Genomic DNA, 21,916 nt, shown 5'->3' on the forward strand with positions numbered 1-21,916 from the left:
GCCCCTTTCTGTTGGGCCTTGCATTGTAGAGTGTCTGTCCGTGCATGATATACAGTGGAGTACGGCTTGGCAGCCCGCCTGATCTAATAGAAGGGCGTTACCTAATAGGCTGCGGGTTTGTGACTGTGTCATCTGCATGTGAACAGCGCTCTATGCAAGCCACTTGTGTGCAGTTTTATCATCTAGCAGTCACCTCCCCTCCATTCCATGAAGGTGTGTGTGTGATGTGCTTCTCCTGCACCTGTGATGTCTCCACTTAGTGGGGGTTTAGCTGTATCCTGCTAGAGCATCAGTTTTTGGCCAGGGCGATGTACACACTGCAGCCCAACTTGCTGTGAGTAATACTTGATTTTTGGAGGACATTATCCTCTTATTGTTGCTTTTTTTTTTTTTTTTATATTTAGTGTAGGGACCTACAGACATGAGGTCCCTTGACGAGGGTGTAGGCTTACGTTTTATGGCCATAAATACCAACAAAAACCTCATATTTTTTTGTTTGTACAGGATACAGCCAGGCCCCTTTCTGTTGGGCCTTGCATTGTAGAGTGTCTGTCCGTGCATGATATACAGTGGAGTACGGCTTGGCAGCCCGCCTGATCTAATAGAAGGGCGTTACCTAATAGGCTGCGGGTTTGTGACTGTGTCATCTGCATGTGAACAGCGCTCTATGCAAGCCACTTGTGTGCAGTTTTATCATCTAGCAGTCACCTCCCCTCCATTCCATGAAGGTGTGTGTGTGATGTGCTTCTCCTGCACCTGTGATGTCTCCACTTAGTGGGGGTTTAGCTGTATCCTGCTAGAGCATCAGTTTTTGGCCAGGGCGATGTACACACTGCAGCCCAACTTGCTGTGAGTAATACTTGATTTTTGGAGGACATTATCCTCTTATTGTTGCTTTTTTTTTTTTTTTATATTTAGTGTAGGGACCTACAGACATGAGGTCCCTTGACGAGGGTGTAGGCTTACGTTTTATGGCCATAAATACCAACAAAAACCTCATATTTTTTTGTTTGTACAGGATACAGCCAGGCCCCTTTCTGTTGGGCCTTGCATTGTAGAGTGTCTGTCCGTGCATGATATACAGTGGAGTACGGCTTGGCAGCCCGCCTGATCTAATAGAAGGGCGTTACCTAATAGGCTGCGGGTTTGTGACTGTGTCATCTGCATGTGAACAGCGCTCTATGCAAGCCACTTGTGTGCAGTTTTATCATCTAGCAGTCACCTCCCCTCCATTCCATGAAGGTGTGTGTGTGATGTGCTTCTCCTGCACCTGTGATGTCTCCACTTAGTGGGGGTTTAGCTGTATCCTGCTAGAGCATCAGTTTTTGGCCAGGGCGATGTACACACTGCAGCCCAACTTGCTGTGAGCAATCACAAGTGCTCCAGCAGATCCTTCCACCTCCAGGCCCACCTTCAGAATGGATTCAGAATAACCAGCACCCTCTACTGGGAGATGTGACCATATATAGGGGGATGGGAAAGGTTACAAACCGGATGCACATCATGAGGAGAGTTAATAAGAAACTACTGGCAAGGAAAACTGATATTAACCCCTGATGCACCAAAATAAAGTAATACACGTTTAATATTAAAGGGTGCTTTACACGCTGCGACACCGCTTGCGACATTTGGTGATCGCTGCTGTAGCGAACATTATCGCTACGGCACCGTCACACGCACATACCTTTTCAGCGACGTCGCTGTGACCGCCGAACAATCCCTCCTTCAAGGGGGAGGTGAGTTCGGCGTCATAGTGACATCACTGTGGCGTCACTAAGCAGCCGCCCAATAGCAGAGGAGGGGGAGAGATGAGCGGCCGGAACATGCCGCCCACCTCCTTCCTTCCTCATTGCCGGTGGATGCAGGTAAGGAGATGTTCGTCGTTCCTGCGGCGTCACACATAGCAATGTGTGACGCCGCAGGAACGACGAACAACCAGCGGCATGCACCACCAACGATATTATGAAAAGGAGCGACGTGTCAACGATCAACGATTTTTGACGTTTTTGCGATCATTGATCGTCGCTCCTTGGTGTCACACGCTGCGATGTCTCTAACGACACCGGATGTGCTTCACTAACAACGTGACCCCGACGATGTATCGTTAGCGATGTCGCAGCGTGTAAAGCACCCTTAAGAGTCTCAGAGCAATGTGAGACTCCGGGCCCAAACCTGTCACAAGTCTCCTAATGCTGAGACCACTGTGACACAAATACATGTTTCTACAGAGAATGAAAGCTTATTTTGTTTTTGTAAGCCATAACCTGTGTATTTCCTAGTTTCTTCCGAAAAAATACAACCCCGTTAATGTTGAATGAGAACGCAGGAGCAACTGATTCTCCACTGAAATAGGAACCAAACTAATCTGAAATATATGGCATGTCTACTTACTATCTGTACTATAAAAATCCTTCATAGCTAAGGAAGCATTGTATCTCTGATACATGTCAATTACTTTGACACATGAAGACATTATTTTTAATAAAGTCACAAAGTATTGACTTTCGGCATGAATGTGGATCTGCCGAAGACCATTTCTACATTATCGATATTTGCAAATTAACTCATCACTATAAGTTGATAAGAACTATGCATTTGAGCAGTACATGCAGTATATACACGGTAATAAATACTGTATATATATTGTTCTTAAAGAAGTCAAGGCTGCATGCACTGTGCATAAACTTATGACAGCTATGCAGGAATTCATTTATTTTTGGAGAACTAAAGGTGATCACTTTAGAAGAAGGTCAGACTTTTTATTTTTTTTGCTAAGAATTCAATTTTAAAACAAGTTTTACAAAGTTACTCTCTTTTCTAAGGTCAAGCAGTTCTGAATGTCCCTCTCTAATATTGTCAGCTCATTTCATGTAACTCTACAGATTTCCTTAGCTGTACAATTGCACTGTTCTCAAATCTTTGTATTGTCTTCGTGACCTTACAGTCAAATTCTGTTCTGCAGAACAAAGATGCATAAAAATATCACACTATAGACTAGTGACTGCCGCATTATTATCCATTTTAAATGTTTGAGTTGTCTTATATGTACAATACATGTAACATATACAGTTAAAGCTTCTTTAACTCATTCACCCCTGGAGATTTTCCATTTTTTCTTTTTTGCTCCCCTTCTTCCGGGAGCCGTAACAGTTTTATTTTTCTGTCAATCTTGCCGCTTGTTTTTTGCAGGATGAGCTGTACATTTAAATGAAACCATGAGTTTTACCATATAGTGTACTGGAAAACAGCAAACACATTTAAAGTGCCGAAAAATTGCAAAAAAAAGTGGGATCGCACAATAGTTTTTGGGATATTTTATTCACCATGTTCACTTTATGGTAAAACTGATATGTTGGTGTGATGTCTCAGGTCAGTACGAGTTTGTAGACACCAAACATGTATAGGTTTACTTTTATCTAAGGGGTTAAAAAAAAATTCACGATTTGTCCAAAAAAAGTGGTGCACTTTTAGTTCCAGTTTTCAAAACCCATAGCGTTTTCATTTTTCGAGATCTGTGGTTCAGTGATAGCTTATTTTTTGCGTCTCGCGCTGACATTTTTAATGGTACCATTTTTGCGCAGATGCTACGGTTTGATCACCTGATATTTCATTTTGCGCAAAATTTGCGCCAACCAAAAAACTTAATTTTGGCGTTTGAAATTTTTTTGCCGCTATGCCATTTATCGATCAGATTAATTGATTCTATATTTTGATAGATCGGCCATTCCTGAATGCGGCGATACCAAATGTGTGTATATTTTTTATGTTTTTAATCCTTTACTTTTCAATGGGCCGAATGGGAGGTTATTTGAACTTTTATTTTTTTTTTTATTTTTTTTTAAATATTTCTTAAAAACTTTTTTAACTTTGTTTTATATTGCTAGGTCCCATAGGGGACTATAACGATCAGCAGTCTGATCGTTCTTCCATTTCTCTAGATCACAGCTACACAGCTGAGATTTGGAGAAAAGTGGCTTTACTCTCATACACTGCCCTCTGCTGGCAGTGACAGAAAGTGACTCATGATAGCTATAGGAGTCATCATATGACCCTGTGCTACCATGGCAACCATGGGAAGTCACGTGATCACGTCACGTAACGTCCGATGGGGGTGGGTAAATTACCCTTATGGCGGCGTGCATTTACATCTCGCTGTCAGATTTTGGCAGCGAGATGTAAGGGGTTAATAGGCGCGGGTGGAAAGGGATTCCATTCGCGCCTGGCAGGCACACGTCTCAGCTGTTGAGATCAGCTGAGATGTGCGCGGATCGCCGTGGACTGCCCATTGCAACCCGCAGGAATTAACCTCACAAGATCCATGACGTATCCAGTATGTCATGTGTCGTCAAGAGGTTAAGATGACCTCTTAAATGTTTTTTTAAAAGGGGTTGTCCGGAAATAGAAAAAAATAAATAACTAAAGGAAATGTCAGTATAAATTAATTCCTAAATACATTTAGTTAGCAAATTACATTCTTTTTGTCTTGGGAGGTAATCACTATAGAATAAAAATGGCCGCCACCTTGTTACATTGAGAGAAACTGCCCCAGAATGTTGCCGTTTTTTTCCAAAAATAAGACTTCCCCCAAAAATAAGACCTACCACTTTTTTCGAGGCAAAAAACCCCTATAAGACAGTGTCTTATTTTTGGAAAAACACGGTAGGACATGAGCCTGTGAGCATATGAAGTAGGAAGCTCCACCCTCCTTCATATGTAGGATAATGTGCTCCACTGATACTACTGGATATACCAGAGGTGGGAAGTTCGGAAGAGGCCAGACAAACGTCTGTGCGCTCTGTCTTTTTGAATAACAAGAGAAGTATCTTTTGGTCACAGAAGTGGAGCTTCCTACTGAGCATACTGACAGGTATCGGTCCTAACATTCTAGGATAGTTTTTTGTCAGTGTTCCAAATAGCCAATTTAATTCTAGAGTGAGTACTTCTCTAGACAAGATGATTGTGATTTGCTAATCAAATACATTTAGGAATTTTTCTTTAATTGCCAGTACATTTTGAGGACTTAAAGAGAACCTGTCAGGTGGAATATGCACCCAGAACCACAAGCAGTTCTGGGTCCTTGCCTTAGGGGTACTTTGCACATTGCGTCATCGCTAGCATCGGCTCGGCTAGCAATGCCGAGCTTGATAGTACATGCCCACGTCGCACATGCGATATCTTGTGATAGCTGCTGTAGCGAACATTAACGCTACGGGAGCTTCACACGCACTTACCTGCCCTGCGACATCGCTCTGGGGGGCGGGTCGTGCGGCGTCACTGCAATGTCACACGGCAGGTGGCCAATAGAAGCGGAGGGGCGGAGATGAGCGGGACGTAAACATCCCGCCCACCTCCTTCCTTCCGCGTAGCCGGTGGAGGCAGGTAAGGAGATGTTCCTCGCTCCTGCGGCTTTACACACAGCGATGTGTGCTGCCGCAGGAACGAGGAACAACATCATATCTCCTATTGGTGCGACATTATGAAAATAACCGACGCTACACAGATCACCGATTTTTGACGCTTTTGCGATCGTTTATCGGCGCATCTAGGCTTTACACGTTGCAACGTCGTTACTGGCGCAGGATGTGCGTCACTTTCGATTTGACCCCGATGATATTGCAGTAGCGATGTCGCAGCGTGCAAAGTACCCCTTACTGTCCCTGCATCTAGTAGCATAGATAAAGGGATCTTTAGAAAAAGTATTTTTAAATATTTTTTATGATATGCTAATAAGCGTAGGGACTAGTCATAAGGTCGTTAGTTCCTGCGCTTATTCTGCCCTCTTAGAATGTTAGCAAGCCCATGGGGGGGGGGTGCTAACTTGCTATTCAATGCAGCATCATCAGCGGTGATATGTGAGCCTGTAACCGCTGTGACCGCTGATCAGAAGTCCTGGCACTTCTGGTCATGCGCACTAGATCTCTCTGAAGCCGGGACGCGTACACCTGACTTCATTTTGCGCACGACCGGAAGTGCTGGGAATTGAGCTCAGCAGTCTCAGCGGACACAGGTACGCGCGTCACCACTGGTGATGCTGCATTGATTAGCATGTTAGCACGCCCCTGTTGACATGCTACCATACTAAGAGGCTGGAATCAGCACAGGTACTAACGCCCTTACGACTAGTCCCTACGCTCATTAGCATATGATAAAAGATCTTTAGAAATACTTTTTCTAAAGATCTCTTTATGTTTGCTACTAGATACAGGGACAGTTAGGCAGGTATTAGAAATATGCACTCAGAACTGCTCGTGGGTCTGGGTACATATTGGACCTGACAGATTCACTTTAATACTGTGCAAGGGAGCTGAGTGGCCACATAATACTACGCAAGGGGGCTGTGTGGGGGCTTTGTAGTGACACACTGTGTGAGGGGATATCATACTGTGTGAGAGGTTTTATGGGGGCATTATAATTAGTGATGGGCGATCCCACTGATGTTCGGGATCGGGAGCCTCGCCTAAACATTTTGTAAAGATTGAGATCGGAATCAAGATAACGCAAACTTGGGCTTTACAGTTATGGGATGGGGTGGGGGGGGGCTGTAAAAGAATCTAGTTAATAATAAACATTGTCATTATAATTACAGGTCCCGTGATGTGTCCTGCAGACTCTGTCTCCTGGCCGCTTCTGCTTCCGAGTCCAATCATTGCTGTGCCACCGGGTTACAGGACCTTCCGTGACGTCATAGCCATGTGACCAGTCTGGTGTGAATGTTGTACAGACATTGGCATACAGACTGGTCACTTGGCTATGACATCATCGAAGGTCCTGTTAACTGAACTTTGACTGTCACTGTGCGAGTGTCACATCGCATCTTCCGGCACGGCACACACTCTCCCGACAAAAGCCGGTCGGCTGCATGTATTTCCATGCAGCTGAGGCGCTCCTGTCCGGAGAGTGTCAGGCCATACCGGCTGATACCGATGCAAGACGCAAATGGGATCATCCGCTCACTGTCAGCCTGCTTCTCGCTCTGTACAGAGTGATGAAGCAGAGCTGACATGCCTCTCCCTGCTTCTCTCTGTAGAGACATTTGCCTGTACAGAGTGATGAAGTAGAGCTAAGAATGCTCTACCTGTGGACTATGTCGGACTAAGGATTTTTTTTATAATAAAGATGGAGTCTCTAAATGTGTTTTTGTTGTATTTCTAATAGAAATGTTTTTTCTATGTGTTGTAGGTTTTTTTTACTGTTTATTAGAAATTCATGATGGCCATGTCTAAGTTGGCGTGACACCATGAATTTCGGGCTTAGTACCATCTGAGAATACAAAGCTGGTATTAACCCCTTTATTACCCAGCATGCCACCATCATCAGGGCTGCTGGACAAGCTGGCTAAAGCGCCTGGAAGTGGCGCTAAGAAACAATTCACTATTTCCAGGGTCGGCTGCGGGCTGTCAAGAATCCCAGCCTCTAGCTGCCTGGTTTTACCTGACTGGCAATCAAAATATGGCGGAAGCTAACGCATTTTTTTTTTAATTATTTCTTTGCATAATAAAAAAAAAAAAAAGGGCTTCCCTGTATTTTGATTGCCAGCCAAGGTAAACCCAGGCAGATGGGGCTGGCAACCTGTAGACGTCCGCTTTATCTGTGCTGAGAATCAAAAATACCGCGGAGCGCTACGTCATTTTTTTAAATTAATTATTTTCACAGTGCTGTGATGTCAGCAATGTCAGCTCTGCTTCATCACTCTATACAGACAGCATCTATACAGAGTGAGAAGCAGGCTGACACTGAGCCCAGAGTTCCACTTGTGCATGACTCGTGCAGTCTCGTATCGGCATCACCCCGAACGGACTGACACTCTCGAGACTCGAGCGCCTCAGATGCATGGAAATACATGCACTTGATCGATCCTGTCAGGAGAGTATGTGGCCGTACCGGAGATGCTGCTGCGACACTCTCACAGTGACAATCAAAGTTCAGGTAACAGGACCTTCAATGACGTCATAGTCATGTGACCAGTCTGTAAGCCAATGTCTGTACAACATTCACTCCAGACTGGTCACATGGCTATGATTTCATGGAAGGTCGTTTAGTGAGTGGTGCTTACTGGGGGCACAGCAATGATCGGATGTTGAAGCAGAAGCGGCCGGGAGACAGTCTGCATGGACCTGTAAGTATGATCATAATGTTTTTTAATAATGTGCTTTTTTTTACAGCCCCTGGGCCCAACCTGGACCCGAACTGTAACACGAGCTTCCCATGATCGGTTTAGGATCACCCATCACAAATTATAATGTGTGTAGGGGCTTTGTGGGGATATCATAGTGTATGTGGGGGCCTTATGCTGACATTATACCATTATACTGTGTAGGGGGCTTTGTGGGAACTTACTGTTTAGTGGTTGTGTGAGGACATCATACTGTGTAGGAGGGCTTTGTAGGGACATATCGTGTAAGGGGGCTGTGTGGAGAAATCATACGGCGTGGGGGGCTCTGTGTTGATATACTGTGTGAGGGGACTGTGGTGGCATCCTATTATGTTGGGAGCTGTTGATCAAAGATATATGGGATGCATAACAGGATTAATATAATTTATAAACTTTCTGAAAAGCAGTAACCTATATGATATTCATTAGCTGCTACAGGTAAGAATACACATTATAATAAGCCTTATTGCAACATATATTAACTGTAGCCGAACAAATTTAATTCTGCTCAATATTAAATGATACTGATAAAAATTAATATAAAACCATAATTATGAGCAAAATTATGTTCAGCCAATTGGCTCGGCCCTCAACAACATTCACAGCCTCTCATGTGGCCCTTTGGAAAATAAATTACCCACTCCTTAATTAGAGGGTTTATTTTGCAATGAATTTATTGAATTAATAATTTAATAATTAGTTGTCACACAACCTATTTATTTGTGATGAGCAAGCATGTCATTGCTCAGTACTCAGTCAAGCATTGGGGTGCTTGAGACGCTCAATACTAAATTTAGTATCCTTGTGCCTGGGCACCATGCTTCTGCCCTCGTCCTGCATGTTTTGTGGCTGTTTTTCAGCCACTAAATATGCAGGAATTGCATGCCAATCATGGTAATTCAATAGCCATGTTAGATAATAATAATAATAATATTTATATAGCGCTATTAATTCCACAACGCTTTGCATACATTGGCCACACTGTCCCCATTGGGGCTCACAATCTAAAGTCCCTATCAGTATGTCTTTGGAGTGTGGGAGTAAACCAGAGAACCCGGAAGAAACGCACGCAAACACGGGAAGAACATCCAAACTCCTTGCAGATGGTATCCTTGGTGATTACTGTGATTGCCTCGGCCGCATCATATCATCAGGTCTATATAAGATCCGGTGACGCCATGCTCTGTGCACTGTACCCAGAAATAGTGTAGGGATAGCTTCTGCTGGAGAATGGACAGTTACAGGTGTTTATAGCCTTACAGTCCTTGCTGCTGCAATGTAAAAAAAAAAAATCTATGATATTGTTTAATAATACAGCTCTTAGCTGCATTTAATGTAGGTCTAGCTGCTGGAGGAAGGATAGTGTATTAGAGGCAAGTAGGCAGGGATTCTAGTCTTACAGACTTTGCTGCTACATAAAAATGTATTCAATTCTCTAATAATACCGCTCTTACCTGCAATTAGTGTAGGGAGAGCTGCTGGAAAAGAGATAGTGTATTAGAAGCATCTAGGCAGTGATTATTGCCTTACATTCCTTGCTGCTGTTACGTTAACTCAAGTCATTTTCAGGGTTAATTCAATCTATTCTATTCTCTAATAATCATTCTGCTCTTACCTGCATTTAGTGTAGAGAAAGATGCTGGAGACGAGATAGTGTATTAGAGGCATGTAGGCATTAGAGGCAAAAAGGCAGGAATTCTAGTCTTGCAGACCTTGCTGCTGCAGTAACCGAAAAGTCATTTTCAGGGCTAATTCAATTCTTGTCAGACTACCCCACACATCAGCGCCTGGGCGCTGGGAGGGTCTATTGAAACTGTCCCTTAACTTCAATGGTGTTCCCCTGCCTCTGTTGGACCTGGTGTGTGTCTCCCTCGTCTCGCCTCCTTGGTTGTGCAAGGAAATCTGAACTCTGCCACCAGCATTGTCAGATGGGAAATATTTGTACTGATTGGTCAACTAGGGCCTTCTGGACTTGCATGATTTTACCAGCCCTTTCCACCTCAGGAAGAAGAGATGGAAAGTTCTCCTTGCAGCATGGGTCAAGAAGGCTGTTCAGCGGTTGCAAAACTGCATTTAAAGTGATAGTCACGGGAAAGGTTGTGGGACATAAAGTCATCCATGTTTACCAGACTCTTAACAGGCAAGACTTCCCTGTCCCCACCAGGAGGACAACTCTCCATCTCTTCCTCAGCATCCTACTCCTCATTATCACCCACTCTGTACTGAGAAGAAGAGATGAGGCTGGGCACAGTAGTATAACCCTTTGTAATTTCTTCCCCCATCTACAACTGGCCCACATGCAAAGCTTCCTCTTTAATTTTGAACAGCAAGCGTCTGAGTAGTCTCAGAAGTGGTATGGTTATGCTGATTATGGCATCATCACCGCTCACCTTCTTGGTTGATTCCTCAAAGCTTTTAGAACCTCACAGATGTCACATTCATGCCCACTCATAGGTTCTTATATGCGGAGGCTAAGCATAATACCGACTGGTATGTAAATACTGCCCTCTGCTGCTCACAAAGGCTTTCTAATATGTGTCATTTGGAGTTCCAGTGCTTCGTGTGAACAGCGGCAGCTGTAGCAGACTTCTGGAAATGGGCACACATATGGTGTACCTTCACAAGTAGCTCAGGCAAATTTGGGTAGGTTTTCTGAAAGCGCTGAACCACTAAATTGAGCACCTGGGCAAAGCATGCTACGTGTGTGAGCTTGCCAAACTTGAGTGCTGCCACAAAGTTGTGTTCATTATCCCCCACGACCATGCCTGGTTGTACATTAAGCAGCGAGAGTCAGAGTTATGTCTGGTCTGTCATTCAACAACTCTGAGGCAGTGTCCCGTTTGACACGTAAACAAATTAGTTTCAGAGGAACCTATTGCCACTTTACCGAGGCAGTTCTGCAGTGCTTACAGGTTGCGACTGATGTAGATGATGTGCTCAAAGATGACAATTTGAGATAGATCATAATGAGGAGGGGGTGAAGTAACTGATGTAGGTGGTGGAGGAAACCCTCTTGAAACTAAAGCCTCAAACCTTGGCGTTGGTAGTACGTCTGCTGTCCCCGGGTCCGACTTTGTCCCGGCCTCCACAAGGTTCACCCATACGGACATCAGACAAATGAAGTGACCCTGGCCACAAATACTTGTCCACATGTCTGTCATTAAGTCGACCTTCCTAGTAACTTTATTGGTGAGGGCACAGGTGATGTTATGGGACTTGTGCTGGTGTAAGGTGGGGACGGCACACTGGGAAATATAGTAGTGGCTTGGGAACAAGTACCAATGGATGGCTGCCGCCATGAGGTTGCAGAAAGCCTCAATGTCCACAAGTCTAAACGGCAACATTTCCAGGTCAAGCAGTCTGGAAATGTTCCTGTTTAGTGTTTGGGCCTGTCGATCAGTGCGTGGCTGGGCATTTGCGTTTGCATTCCAAGGCCCGGGGTAGGAACAGCTGAACGCTTCTCTAGCACCTAGAATTGGACAATGTTGCTGATGGTGTTTGCAAATGTGCAACAACAGGTGCAGGGCAGGAGACCTCCGCATCTGCATCCTTGACAGGGGATTGGCAAGCATGTGGCATAGGGGAAGAGACAGTATTGTCACCTGCAGACATTGATTGTGGACCCAAGTCTAGTCGGGTGCTTGAATGATGTGCCTAAGCATGCTGGTAGTGGTCAGGCTTATATGTATGAGTGAGGGTGGGTGATGGCCCTCCAAAATATATGAGTGAGGGTCGCCTGATGTCTCTTCAAAATGTTTGAGTGAGTACCGCCTGTTGGTTCTCCAAAATGTATGAGTGAGGGCTGCCTGGTGGCTCACTAATATTTATGAGTGAAGGACTCCTAATGGGCTTCTAAAAATTGTGAACAAGGGTCGCATGATGACCCTGTTAATATGGTATAGGTGAAGGAAAAGAAAAATAAGAAACCATTACCTGTATACCTTTTTTGGGTGGGAATACACCAGGAAAAAAGGAACATTTGATTTTGCTTTACGTTCCATTATTGTCATCTGATGGGGATGAGACGTCCTGACCAATCCAGGCAATGTTCATTTTGATAACAGTCAGTCTGTCAGCATTTTCAGTTGACAAGCTGATGCGCCTACACAGTTATTATGTCCCGGTGGCATTAAAATCCCACAGAATCAACTTAAGCAGGGAGGGAGTATTGAGTGCGACCTGAGAGCATCAGATTTGGCTCAATTCCCTGGACAATACAAATTATGAGTAAAGGCCGCCTGATGGCCTTCTAAAAATTTTGACCAAGGGCGGCATAATGACCCTGTTGAGATGGTGTTGGAGAGGGACATACATACAAGTCATTATATAGGAAAGAATTTTTCTTAACATTTTTTCCTATAAAATCCGTTAGACAACAGATCCCAGATTTGACTTTACCTCTACATCCTTACTGTGTTAAAAATACCAAAAATTCTCTATGACACCTACATATTGTGGGCAGTATTTCTTATTAGTACATATGCAAATTTGATACAGAGGAACGACTAAATCTCCAATCTAGCTGCATTAATATAAGTGCCAACCTGTATATAGAACAAGGAAATGCACTGTTGCATGTATGATGAGAGCATCCAGTAAAATGTGTATATTGTACGCTTTTATGCAATAAATACTTAATGTGCATTAAGCAACTTACATCAGCCTTATAAGAATGCCAAATATGTGTATAATTTAATAGTGCTGTGTACTAAATCAAATTTATCAACTGATGCATGTCTAACTGAAGCCTGATTATATGTATTAGTGTGGGGTCTAATATGGCATTTTACTAATATGTAAATAAGAGGAAACATATATAAGTAACAGTAAATTGAAGTTTAATGTAGAAAAAATGTAAGATCACGTCATGCTCTCTAACTAAGGAAATTAAATTAAAAAGGCGAATAAAATAATGGGATTCATGAAAAGGGGCATAGATACTCATGAAAATAGCATAGTTTTACCTCTATACAAGACACCAATGTAGCCACACTGTTTACAATTTTGGGCTCCAGTATATAAACTGAACTGGAAGCTGCTGGCGCATCTGTGCAAACACACGGGGGAGAGACCCTTCCCCTGCACTTATGAAGGATGTGGTAAAGGCTTCACTACGTTGTTTCACCTGAATCGCCATAATATGACTCACACTGGGGAAAGACCTTACAAGAGTGAAGATGAAAATTGTAACTTGGCGTTTATCACGGCATCCCACATGAGGAAGCACTATAAAAGGGCCCACGCGTCTCCGACTCAGATCTATGTGTGTTATTTCGCAGATTGCAGACAAGAGTTCAGGAAGCATAGCCAGCTAAAAATTCATCAGTACATCCATACGAACCAGCATCCTTTCAAATGTAGTCATGAAGGATGTGATAAAAGCTACGCTTCACCTTCTAAGCTTAAACGCCATGAGAAAATTCATGCAGGGTATCCATGCCAAAAAGATAGTTCTTGTCCATTTGTTGGAAAGACCTGGTCAGAGTACTTGAAACACGCAGCCAATGCTCACTCAGTTGATATTATATGCACTGTCTGTAATCGCACATTCAAGAGAAAAACAAACCTGAAGGACCACAAGAAAATCCACCGAGAAGAGAGATCTGTCTATAAATGCCCACGTGAGAACTGTGACCGGACGTACACGGCAAAATTCGGCCTCAAAAACCATATTCTCTCCTTCCATGAGAACTTGCGGTCATTTATTTGTGAATATGAAGGCTGTGGGAAAACCTTTGCAATGAAGCAAAGCTTGGCCCGACATGCCAATACCCATGACCCAATGAAGAAGAAAATGGTGAAGCCATCACCACCTGTAAGAAGCCTTGCTTCCCGCCTCTCGGGCTACAAGCCGAAGAAGTCATCCAAGAAGAGAAAACCCTCTTCCAAAACGCCTGTCTCTGAGTCCTCAGGACAAACCCCTGATGTCTGTCAGCTGGACCCATTACCAGTGCTAGAAACTTTGAGCCTTAAATAATTCTCCAGGTTTTTGGTACAGTAAACCAGAATATGTATTATGTTAATATTTTTTTGTTTACCCATTTTTCTGGGAATCTTGCATGTTCTTGGATAAGATTGTTCGCTTACATTCTCTATCCAGTATATAAAAACTGAACTAGAGCAGGTGCAGAAAAATGCAACCAAGGTTAGGGAATGGGTGAACTGCAGTACAAGTCAGTTTTCCCACACCACAAAGTTCATTTTAATTAATAGATCTTGGATTAATAATAATTTCCACAATTGGATGTGTTTAAAAAAAATGTTCCTGTGCTGAGATAATCATATATGTGTCCCTGCTATGTGCTGTGTAATGTCAGTGTCTGACTGTACAGGGGCATGGCCTGATCATAGCACAGCTCCTGGGCAGCGGAGAAACTAAAAAAGATATACAGATATTACAGCATGAAATTGCAAATAATTATTACTTTAAGGTAAAACTTTTTTAAAAAACAGGCAGGGAAATGTTTTACATCACAAAAATAATCAGATACAGTCCCATGCTGTGCTATTGTATACTCTATTTTGCGTCCTCCCCAGCCGAGGAGATGTGGTATCTCTCTCTGCTCTCTGCACAGGAAGCCGGACTACCCATCGGGTAATTAACCCGATGTGTACTGTGGCTAGGAGTGCAGGGAACAGGGAGCTGGCACTGGCAGCGTGAGAGCGGCGGACGCTGGTAATGAAGGTAAATATCGGGTAACCAAGGTAAGGGCTTCTTGGTTACCCGATGTTTACCGTGGTTACCAGCGTCCGCAGAAGCCGGCTCCTGCTGCCTGCACACGTAGCAGAGTACACATTGGGTAATTAACCCGATGTGTACTCTGGCTAGGTGTGCAGGGAGCCAGCGCTAAGCGGTGCGCGCTGGTAACCAAGGTAAATATCGGGTTGGTTACCCGATATTTACCTTAGTTACCAAGCGCAGCATGCTTCCACGCGTCGCTGCTGGCTGGGGGCTGGTCACTGGTTGCTGGTGAGATCTGCCTGGGTGACAGCTCACCAGCAACCCGTATAGCGACGCTCCAGTGATCCCTGCCAGGTCAGGTTGCTGGTGGGATCGCTGGAGCGTCGCTTAGTGTGACGGTACCTTAAGTCTTTTTACTCCTCTCTCTGAAATCTTGTGGGAAACAGTGGCTTGTTTATGATGTTCTTTTCATTTCTGGAGTAGCAATGCCATCAGTACATTTGACAATAATAAGGTTGCAAAGGTCACTGGGTTTACCCATAATGAGATGTTTCTTGTGTGGCACTTTGGGGATGAGATACCTTTTTATAGGCCCTCATGTAAACTGGCTTTTAGATTTCAGCTGGTACCATGACTTTCCATGGCTTTTTGCACTTCTCTTTTTACATGTGTTCAATACTTTTTGCCCTGTGGCTTTTCTCATTATTACACATAACTTAATTTATGGACAGCTATGGTTTGATTTCTTTGCCTGTGTGGATTGGATGGGTTGTTAAAGACATCTGGCGAGAAATTCATGTTTATAGCACCTTTAGAGATATATTTACTTAGAAAATGTGTGACATGTTTAATACTTATTTCACCGACTATATCTGAAGATAAATAATCAATACAATGAAGCCCTCCCATAGTGTGTTAGTCATAGTCATCTAGTCATGGTTTTGGGATTATTTATTTTGTTTTGGATGCTGAGCCTCAGGTAACACATTAAAAAGCCTTTTCCTCAAATGTAAAAATAAAATCACCCATAACACAAGTCCTTGAGTTGTCCTCATCTGTCAGAACAATCTCGTCGGCTCTTTCCTTGCTGTGCCTATAATTGGATAAGCTGTGAGTGACATTATAGTGCCAGTAGGAATTGTTCCCAACTTTTCAGACTCCTGACCAGCAACAACTCACCTTTGTTATGTTATATATTACTTGGGACAAAATTACGTTGATTTTCTTCTGTGAAGCCTAAACACGCTGAGTACATTTCTTAAACGAATCCCAAAAGTATCATTCAGATACCAATCATGAACCTTGCACCTGACTATTTTTACCCCTTTCTCAAATTTATACAGTATAGAATTCGAGTCATGAAATTTATCACAATGACTGGATGAAAAATTGCATCTTAACTATGGTTGGCTTATTTATTTCAGATGTTTTTTGCCACAAAATTTTACATGCTTAGACCATGTTTCCTTTCTAGTAAATCCACAGCCCTTTCCATAAATCCCTGTTCCACGGCACAATAAATTTCTAAAACTTCTAATAAATGGTCTACTTTGTCAGATAAGCTAGATTCTGGATCTTTTAAACTTCAGTCTCATAACAGATGGTCTCACTTTATGCCAAAAATCCTCTGTCAGTGGCATGAGAGTAATAGTAGCAGACCACGCAACCGCTATAAGAAACATGCGTCAAACACCCACTAGCCCCAAAGTGAAGGCCCCTGACCTCGGTGTCTCTATATAGTTGAATTCAATGGTAAAACTGTTCCACCATTCAGCCTGTGTGCTTGAGTCTCAGCACAGCATGTGCAATGATTGTCACTAGCTTGCATCTTCTGCAGGAAGCCTCAGTCTACACAGTGCACAAAGCAAAGCAGCACATTGGGGGAACAGGGCAAGGCGATATCACGCTTGAGCATGGCATGTTCGTTAAGACCTACGGGCGTCTGACACACAACAAAAACACAGGAAAGAGGACACCGGGGACATGACAACAATGGAGGACACTGGAGCTAGTGAGAGGGGTAGAAGGGACACCTCCCATCCTCACCTGCAGCTGTCCCTATTCCTATACAGTCTCTACAACTGTCGCCGAGCAGGAACCTGAGACCCTGAGAAGCCCTGTAGCTTCCCTGGCTAGTGAGAGGCAGGTGAGGTTCACTAGACCCCTAATAAGGCACAAGGGAAGAAAAGGCAAAGCAGGGAAACAGCAACAAAAAAGCTATAAAGCCCGAGTTCAGGACAACTCCTCAGAAGGACCTTCCACCAAGGTAGCCAGAGAACCATGAGTTTGTATCATCAGCAAAGATTGCTGGGAAACACCAACTACTTAGACCTGAAAGATTGTGGCTACAAAGCAGCTGCAGCTGAAACACTCAGCTAGGAACTGCTGGACAGCAAAACTGACATTAACTCCTAAGGCACTGAAAGAAATGAAACCACGTTTCAATGTAGAGTCCCAGATGGAAATGAGTGATTCCAACCCTGAATCTGTCACTAGTCTCCAAAAATAGAGAGCCAACCATGAAAGGTGAGCAGTTTTACTTTTTAACGTTGTCAGAACTTGTAGGTACAGACTGTCGTGGCCATAATGCTGTGTAAGTAGGCTGTGGAGATGTTATACTATGTTTTGGTCACTTAGGCAGCATTATACTATGTTAGGGGTACTGTGGGGGCATCATACTTTGCTGTGGCATTGTAGGAACTAGATCATATATGGTCTTTAGAATCAATCAACATTTTTTATTTTCAATTCACCATTTTGGAACTAATAACATTTTGGTTTTTTTATTATGTTAAACACAGCAACTTTTTTTACAGGACAACTTATTGCTTTGGTATGAAAACATTTGCATTTAATTTTTATTTTGTGTTGGGTAGCAGCCAAAGGACACTTTTATTAATATTGTTCTTTGCTGAGCAATAATAAGTATATATATTTATAGTACATCATGTTGGTTATTGGAATATCAAATATGTGTAGTTAACATTTGTAAAATATAATGTATTTACTTTGAAAATAAATGTTTCTTACATTTTAAAATAATTTTATGTACACTACTCAACAATGAAATTGCAACACCAAGAAGTAAAAGTCGTGGCATTATTGAAATCACAGGAATAATAGATAATGATATGCGAATGATGAAAGAATGAAAACAAAATAAAATAAAAAATCTTAATTTATTCGGTGTTGAGTATGAGAACCACGGGCAGAAATCTCTGCACTTATACACCTTGGCTTCTATCAATGAGGTTAGTTATGGTTGTGTGAGGAATATTCTGCCATGCTAAATGCTCTCAGGAATGCAATTCTGAAAGATCTGCTGCTGGTAGGTACTGGCAAGTATGGCAGGTACTGACAGGTACGGGAGGTACTGGAACACAGGTACGGGTTAGCAGGCACAGGTAATGGACACAGAATAAGGGGAACAGGGAATGGGACCTAACAGCTAGCAAACGTGTCTCTAGCTGAAAAACTACGTTGCTCAGGCACCTCCCAAAGGGAGAGGATCCCTTAAATACTTAAATCTAGTGTCTCTCAGCCAGAGGTTAACAGAACCTTCTTGGTTAGGGCATGTTGGCCCTTTAAGAGTAAGGAGAGGCTCATGCATACACCCTAAGCGCACGCCTAGAAGACCTGCAAGGGTGTCCCTGCTGGCAGGAGGGAGCCAGACAATGCAGGGATGCTGGCGTTGTCATTACAAATTCTGGGAGTAGTTCCTCATGAAAACCTGTTTATGGCCTAATCGACTCAAGGCCTTGATGTATAATACGTCAGGGTGAGTGAGAAGATTAATACATTATTGTAAAATGTTATTACATTTTTTTTTCACTTGCAGCTTGCTTTATCTTTATATGGCGTTTGAAATAAAAAAATAAAATGTTAATATACCTATAACAAATCTTGACCTTTGATAACTCTTTCCGAAGGTCATATCAGTATTATTCATATGTGTTTTATGAGACATATGGTTGTGAAAAATGTACTGTAATGCAGATAAGCTTTAAAATAAAATGAATATATACAGCATATTATGGAAATATAAACGTATGTATATATATACTGTATATATACAGTACAGACCAAACGTTTAGACACACCTCATTCAAAGAGTTTTCTTTATTTTCATGACTCTGAAAAATGTAGATTCACATTGAAGGCATCAAAACTATGAAAAAACACATGTGGAATGAAACACTTAAAAAACTGTGAAACAACTAAAAATATGTCTTATATTCTAGGTTCTTCAAAGTAGCCACCTTTTGATTTCATTACTACTTTGCACACTCTTGGCATTCTCTTGATGAGCTTCAAGAGGTAGTCACCGGAAATGGTTTTCCAACCGTCTTGAAGGAGTTCCCAGAGATGCTAAGCACTTGTTGGCCCTTTTGCCTTCACTCTGTGGTCCAGCTCACCCCAAACCATCTCGATTGGGTTCAGGTCTGGTGACTGTGGAGACCAGGTCATCTGGCGTAGCACCCCATCACTCTCCTTCTTAGTCAAATAGCCCTTACACAGCCTGGAGGTGTATTTGGGGTCATTGTCCTGTTGAAAAATAAATGATGGTCCAACTAAACGCAAACCGGATGGGATAGCACGCCGCTGCAAGAAGCTGTGGTGGCCATGCAGGTTCAGTATGCCTTCAATTTTGAATAAATGCCAAACAGTGTCACCAGAAAAGCACCCCCACACCATCATACCTCCTCCTCCATGCTTCACGGTGGGAACCAGGCATGTAGAGTCCATCCGTTCACCTTTTCTACAAAGACACGGTGGCTGTATCCAAAGATCTCAAATTTGGACTCATCAGACCAAAGCACAGATTTCCACTGGTCTAATGTCTATTCATTGTGTTCTTTAGCCCAAACAAGTCTCTTCTGCTTGTTGCCTGTCCTTAGCAGTGGTTTCCTAGCAGCTATTTTACCATGAAGGCCTGCCGCACAAAGTCTCCTCTTAACAGTTGTTCTAGAGATGAGAAGGTGTGTCCAAACTTTTGGTCAGTACTGTATATAGTGTAAACATGTATATAATTGCTGTAGGTAAATGTAAACATTCTATGTAATTAGGAGCAGGAATTCTGTACAGAATTAATAAAACTTAGGCCTTTTTCAGATGTGTATTTTTTTTGTTTATGAAAAAATTGAGAAATTTCCAATAGTGTTTTGGATCACATTCATCAATATGTAGTCAGTGGGTCAGCTTTTATGATCAGTGTTTCATCAGTGATTTTCTCTTAAAAAATTTTTTTGTGAAACTCCTTCTAAACATTCCAATTTTAGAAAATAGACTGCACACAAATTGCATGCAAATACAGTTAGGTCCAGAAATATTTGGACAGTGACACAATTTTCGCGAGTTGGACTCTGCATGCCACCACATTGGATTTGAAATGAAACCTCTACAACAGAATTCAAGTGCAGATTGTAACGTTTTAATTTGAAGGTTTGAACAAAAATATCTGATAGAAATTGTAGGAATTGTACACATTTCTTTACAAACACTCCACATTTTAGGAGGTCAAAAGTAATTGGACAAATAAACCAAACCCAAACAAAATATTTTTATTTTCAATATTTTGTTGCGAATCCTTTGGAGGCAATCACTGCCTTAAGTCTGGAACCCATGGACATCACCAAACGCTGGGTTTCCTCCTTCTTAATGCTTTGCCAGGCCTTTACAGCCGCAGCCTTCAGGTCTTGCTTGTTTGTGAGTCTTTCCGTCTTAAGTCTGGATTTGAGCAAGTGAAATGCATGCTCAATTGGGTTAAGATCTGGTGATTGACTTGGCCATTGCAGAATGTTCCACTTTTTTGCACTCATGAACTCCTGGGTAGTTTTGGCTGTATGCTTGGGGTCATTGTCCATCTGTACTATGAAGCGCCGTCCGATCAACTTTGCGGCATTTGGCTGAATCTGGGCTGAAAGTATATCCCGGTACACTTCAGAATTCATCCGGCTACTCTTGTCTGCTGTTATGTCATCAATAAACACAAGTGACCCAGTGCCATTGAAAGCCATGCATGCCCATGCCATCACATTGCCTCCATCATGTTTTACAGAGGATGTGGTGTGCCTTGGATCATGTGCCGTTCCCTTTCTTCTCCAAACTTTTTTCTTCCCATCATTCTGGTACAGGTTGATCTTTGTCTCATCTGTCCATAGAATACTTTTCCAGAACTGAGCTGGCTTCATGAGGTGTTTTTCAGCAAATTTAACTCTGGCCTGTCTATTTTTGGAATTGATGAATGGTTTGCATCTAGATGTGAACCCTTTGTATTTACTTTCATGGAGTCTTCTCTTTACTGTTGACTTAGAGACAGATACACCTACTTCACTGAGAGTGTTCTGGACTTCAGTTGATGTTGTGAACGGGTTCTTCTTCACCAAAGAAAGTATGCGGCGATCATCCACCACTGTTGTCATCCGTGGACGCCCAGGCCTTTTTGAGTTCCCAAGCTCACCAGTCAATTCCTTTTTTCTCAGAATGCACCTGACTGTTGATTTTGCTACTCCAAGCATGTCTGCTATCTCTCTGATGGATTTTTTCTTTTTTTTCAGCCTCAGGATGTTCTGCTTCACCTGAATTGAGAGTTCCTTAGACCGCATGTTGTCTGGTCACAGCAACAGCTTCCAAATGCAAAACCACACACCTGTAATCAACCCCAGACCTTTTAACTACTTTATTGATTACAGGTTAACGAGGGAGACGTCTTCAGAGTTAATTGCAGCCCTTAGAGTCCCTTGTCCAATTACTTTTGGTCCCTTGAAAAAGAGGAGGCTATGCATTACAGAGCTATGATTCCTAAACCCTTTCTCCGATTTGGATGTGAAAACTCTCATATTGCAGCTGGGAGTGTGCACTTTCAGCCCATATTATATATATAATTGTATTTCTGAACATGTTTTTGTAAACAGCTAAAATAACAAAACTTGTGTCACTGTCCAAATATTTCTGGACCTAACTGTAGCTTAGATCAAAATTGGACATTTCTCCAGTTCTTTTTTATTGCAAACGCTCAGACTACAAAAAAGGGCATTCCAATAACCACATAGAATATAATGGGTGCATGTATCTGCGAAAAA

At 42.7% G+C, this 21,916-nt stretch overlaps 1 protein-coding gene across 1 annotated transcript; it reads left to right on the forward strand.

Annotated features, from left to right (window-relative positions):
* The first annotated feature begins 10,913 nt into the window (after positions 1-10,913).
* Positions 10,914-14,231, forward strand: LOC142243966 (transcription factor IIIA-like). The gene is made up of 2 exons (XM_075316156.1): positions 10,914-10,941; positions 13,168-14,231. Exons 1-2 carry the CDS (start codon positions 10,914-10,916, stop codon positions 14,127-14,129), a joined length of 990 nt encoding a protein of 329 aa, XP_075172271.1. The 3' UTR covers positions 14,130-14,231.
* The last annotated feature ends 7,685 nt before the right edge of the window (positions 14,232-21,916 follow it).

Source organism: Anomaloglossus baeobatrachus, chromosome 6 (genome assembly GCF_048569485.1).
Source record: "Anomaloglossus baeobatrachus isolate aAnoBae1 chromosome 6, aAnoBae1.hap1, whole genome shotgun sequence".
Classification (NCBI taxonomy): Eukaryota; Metazoa; Chordata; class Amphibia; order Anura; family Aromobatidae; genus Anomaloglossus; species Anomaloglossus baeobatrachus.

Excerpts from the sequence above, each read along its gene's own strand:
- LOC142243966 (XM_075316156.1), top strand. The coding sequence starts at position 10,914 with ATGCCTGGTTGTACATTAAGCAGCGAGA. Across the intron at positions 10,942-13,167 it reads TTGTACATTAAGCAGCGAGA|TATATAAACTGAACTGGAAG; the intron begins GTCAGAGTTATG and ends TTTGGGCTCCAG.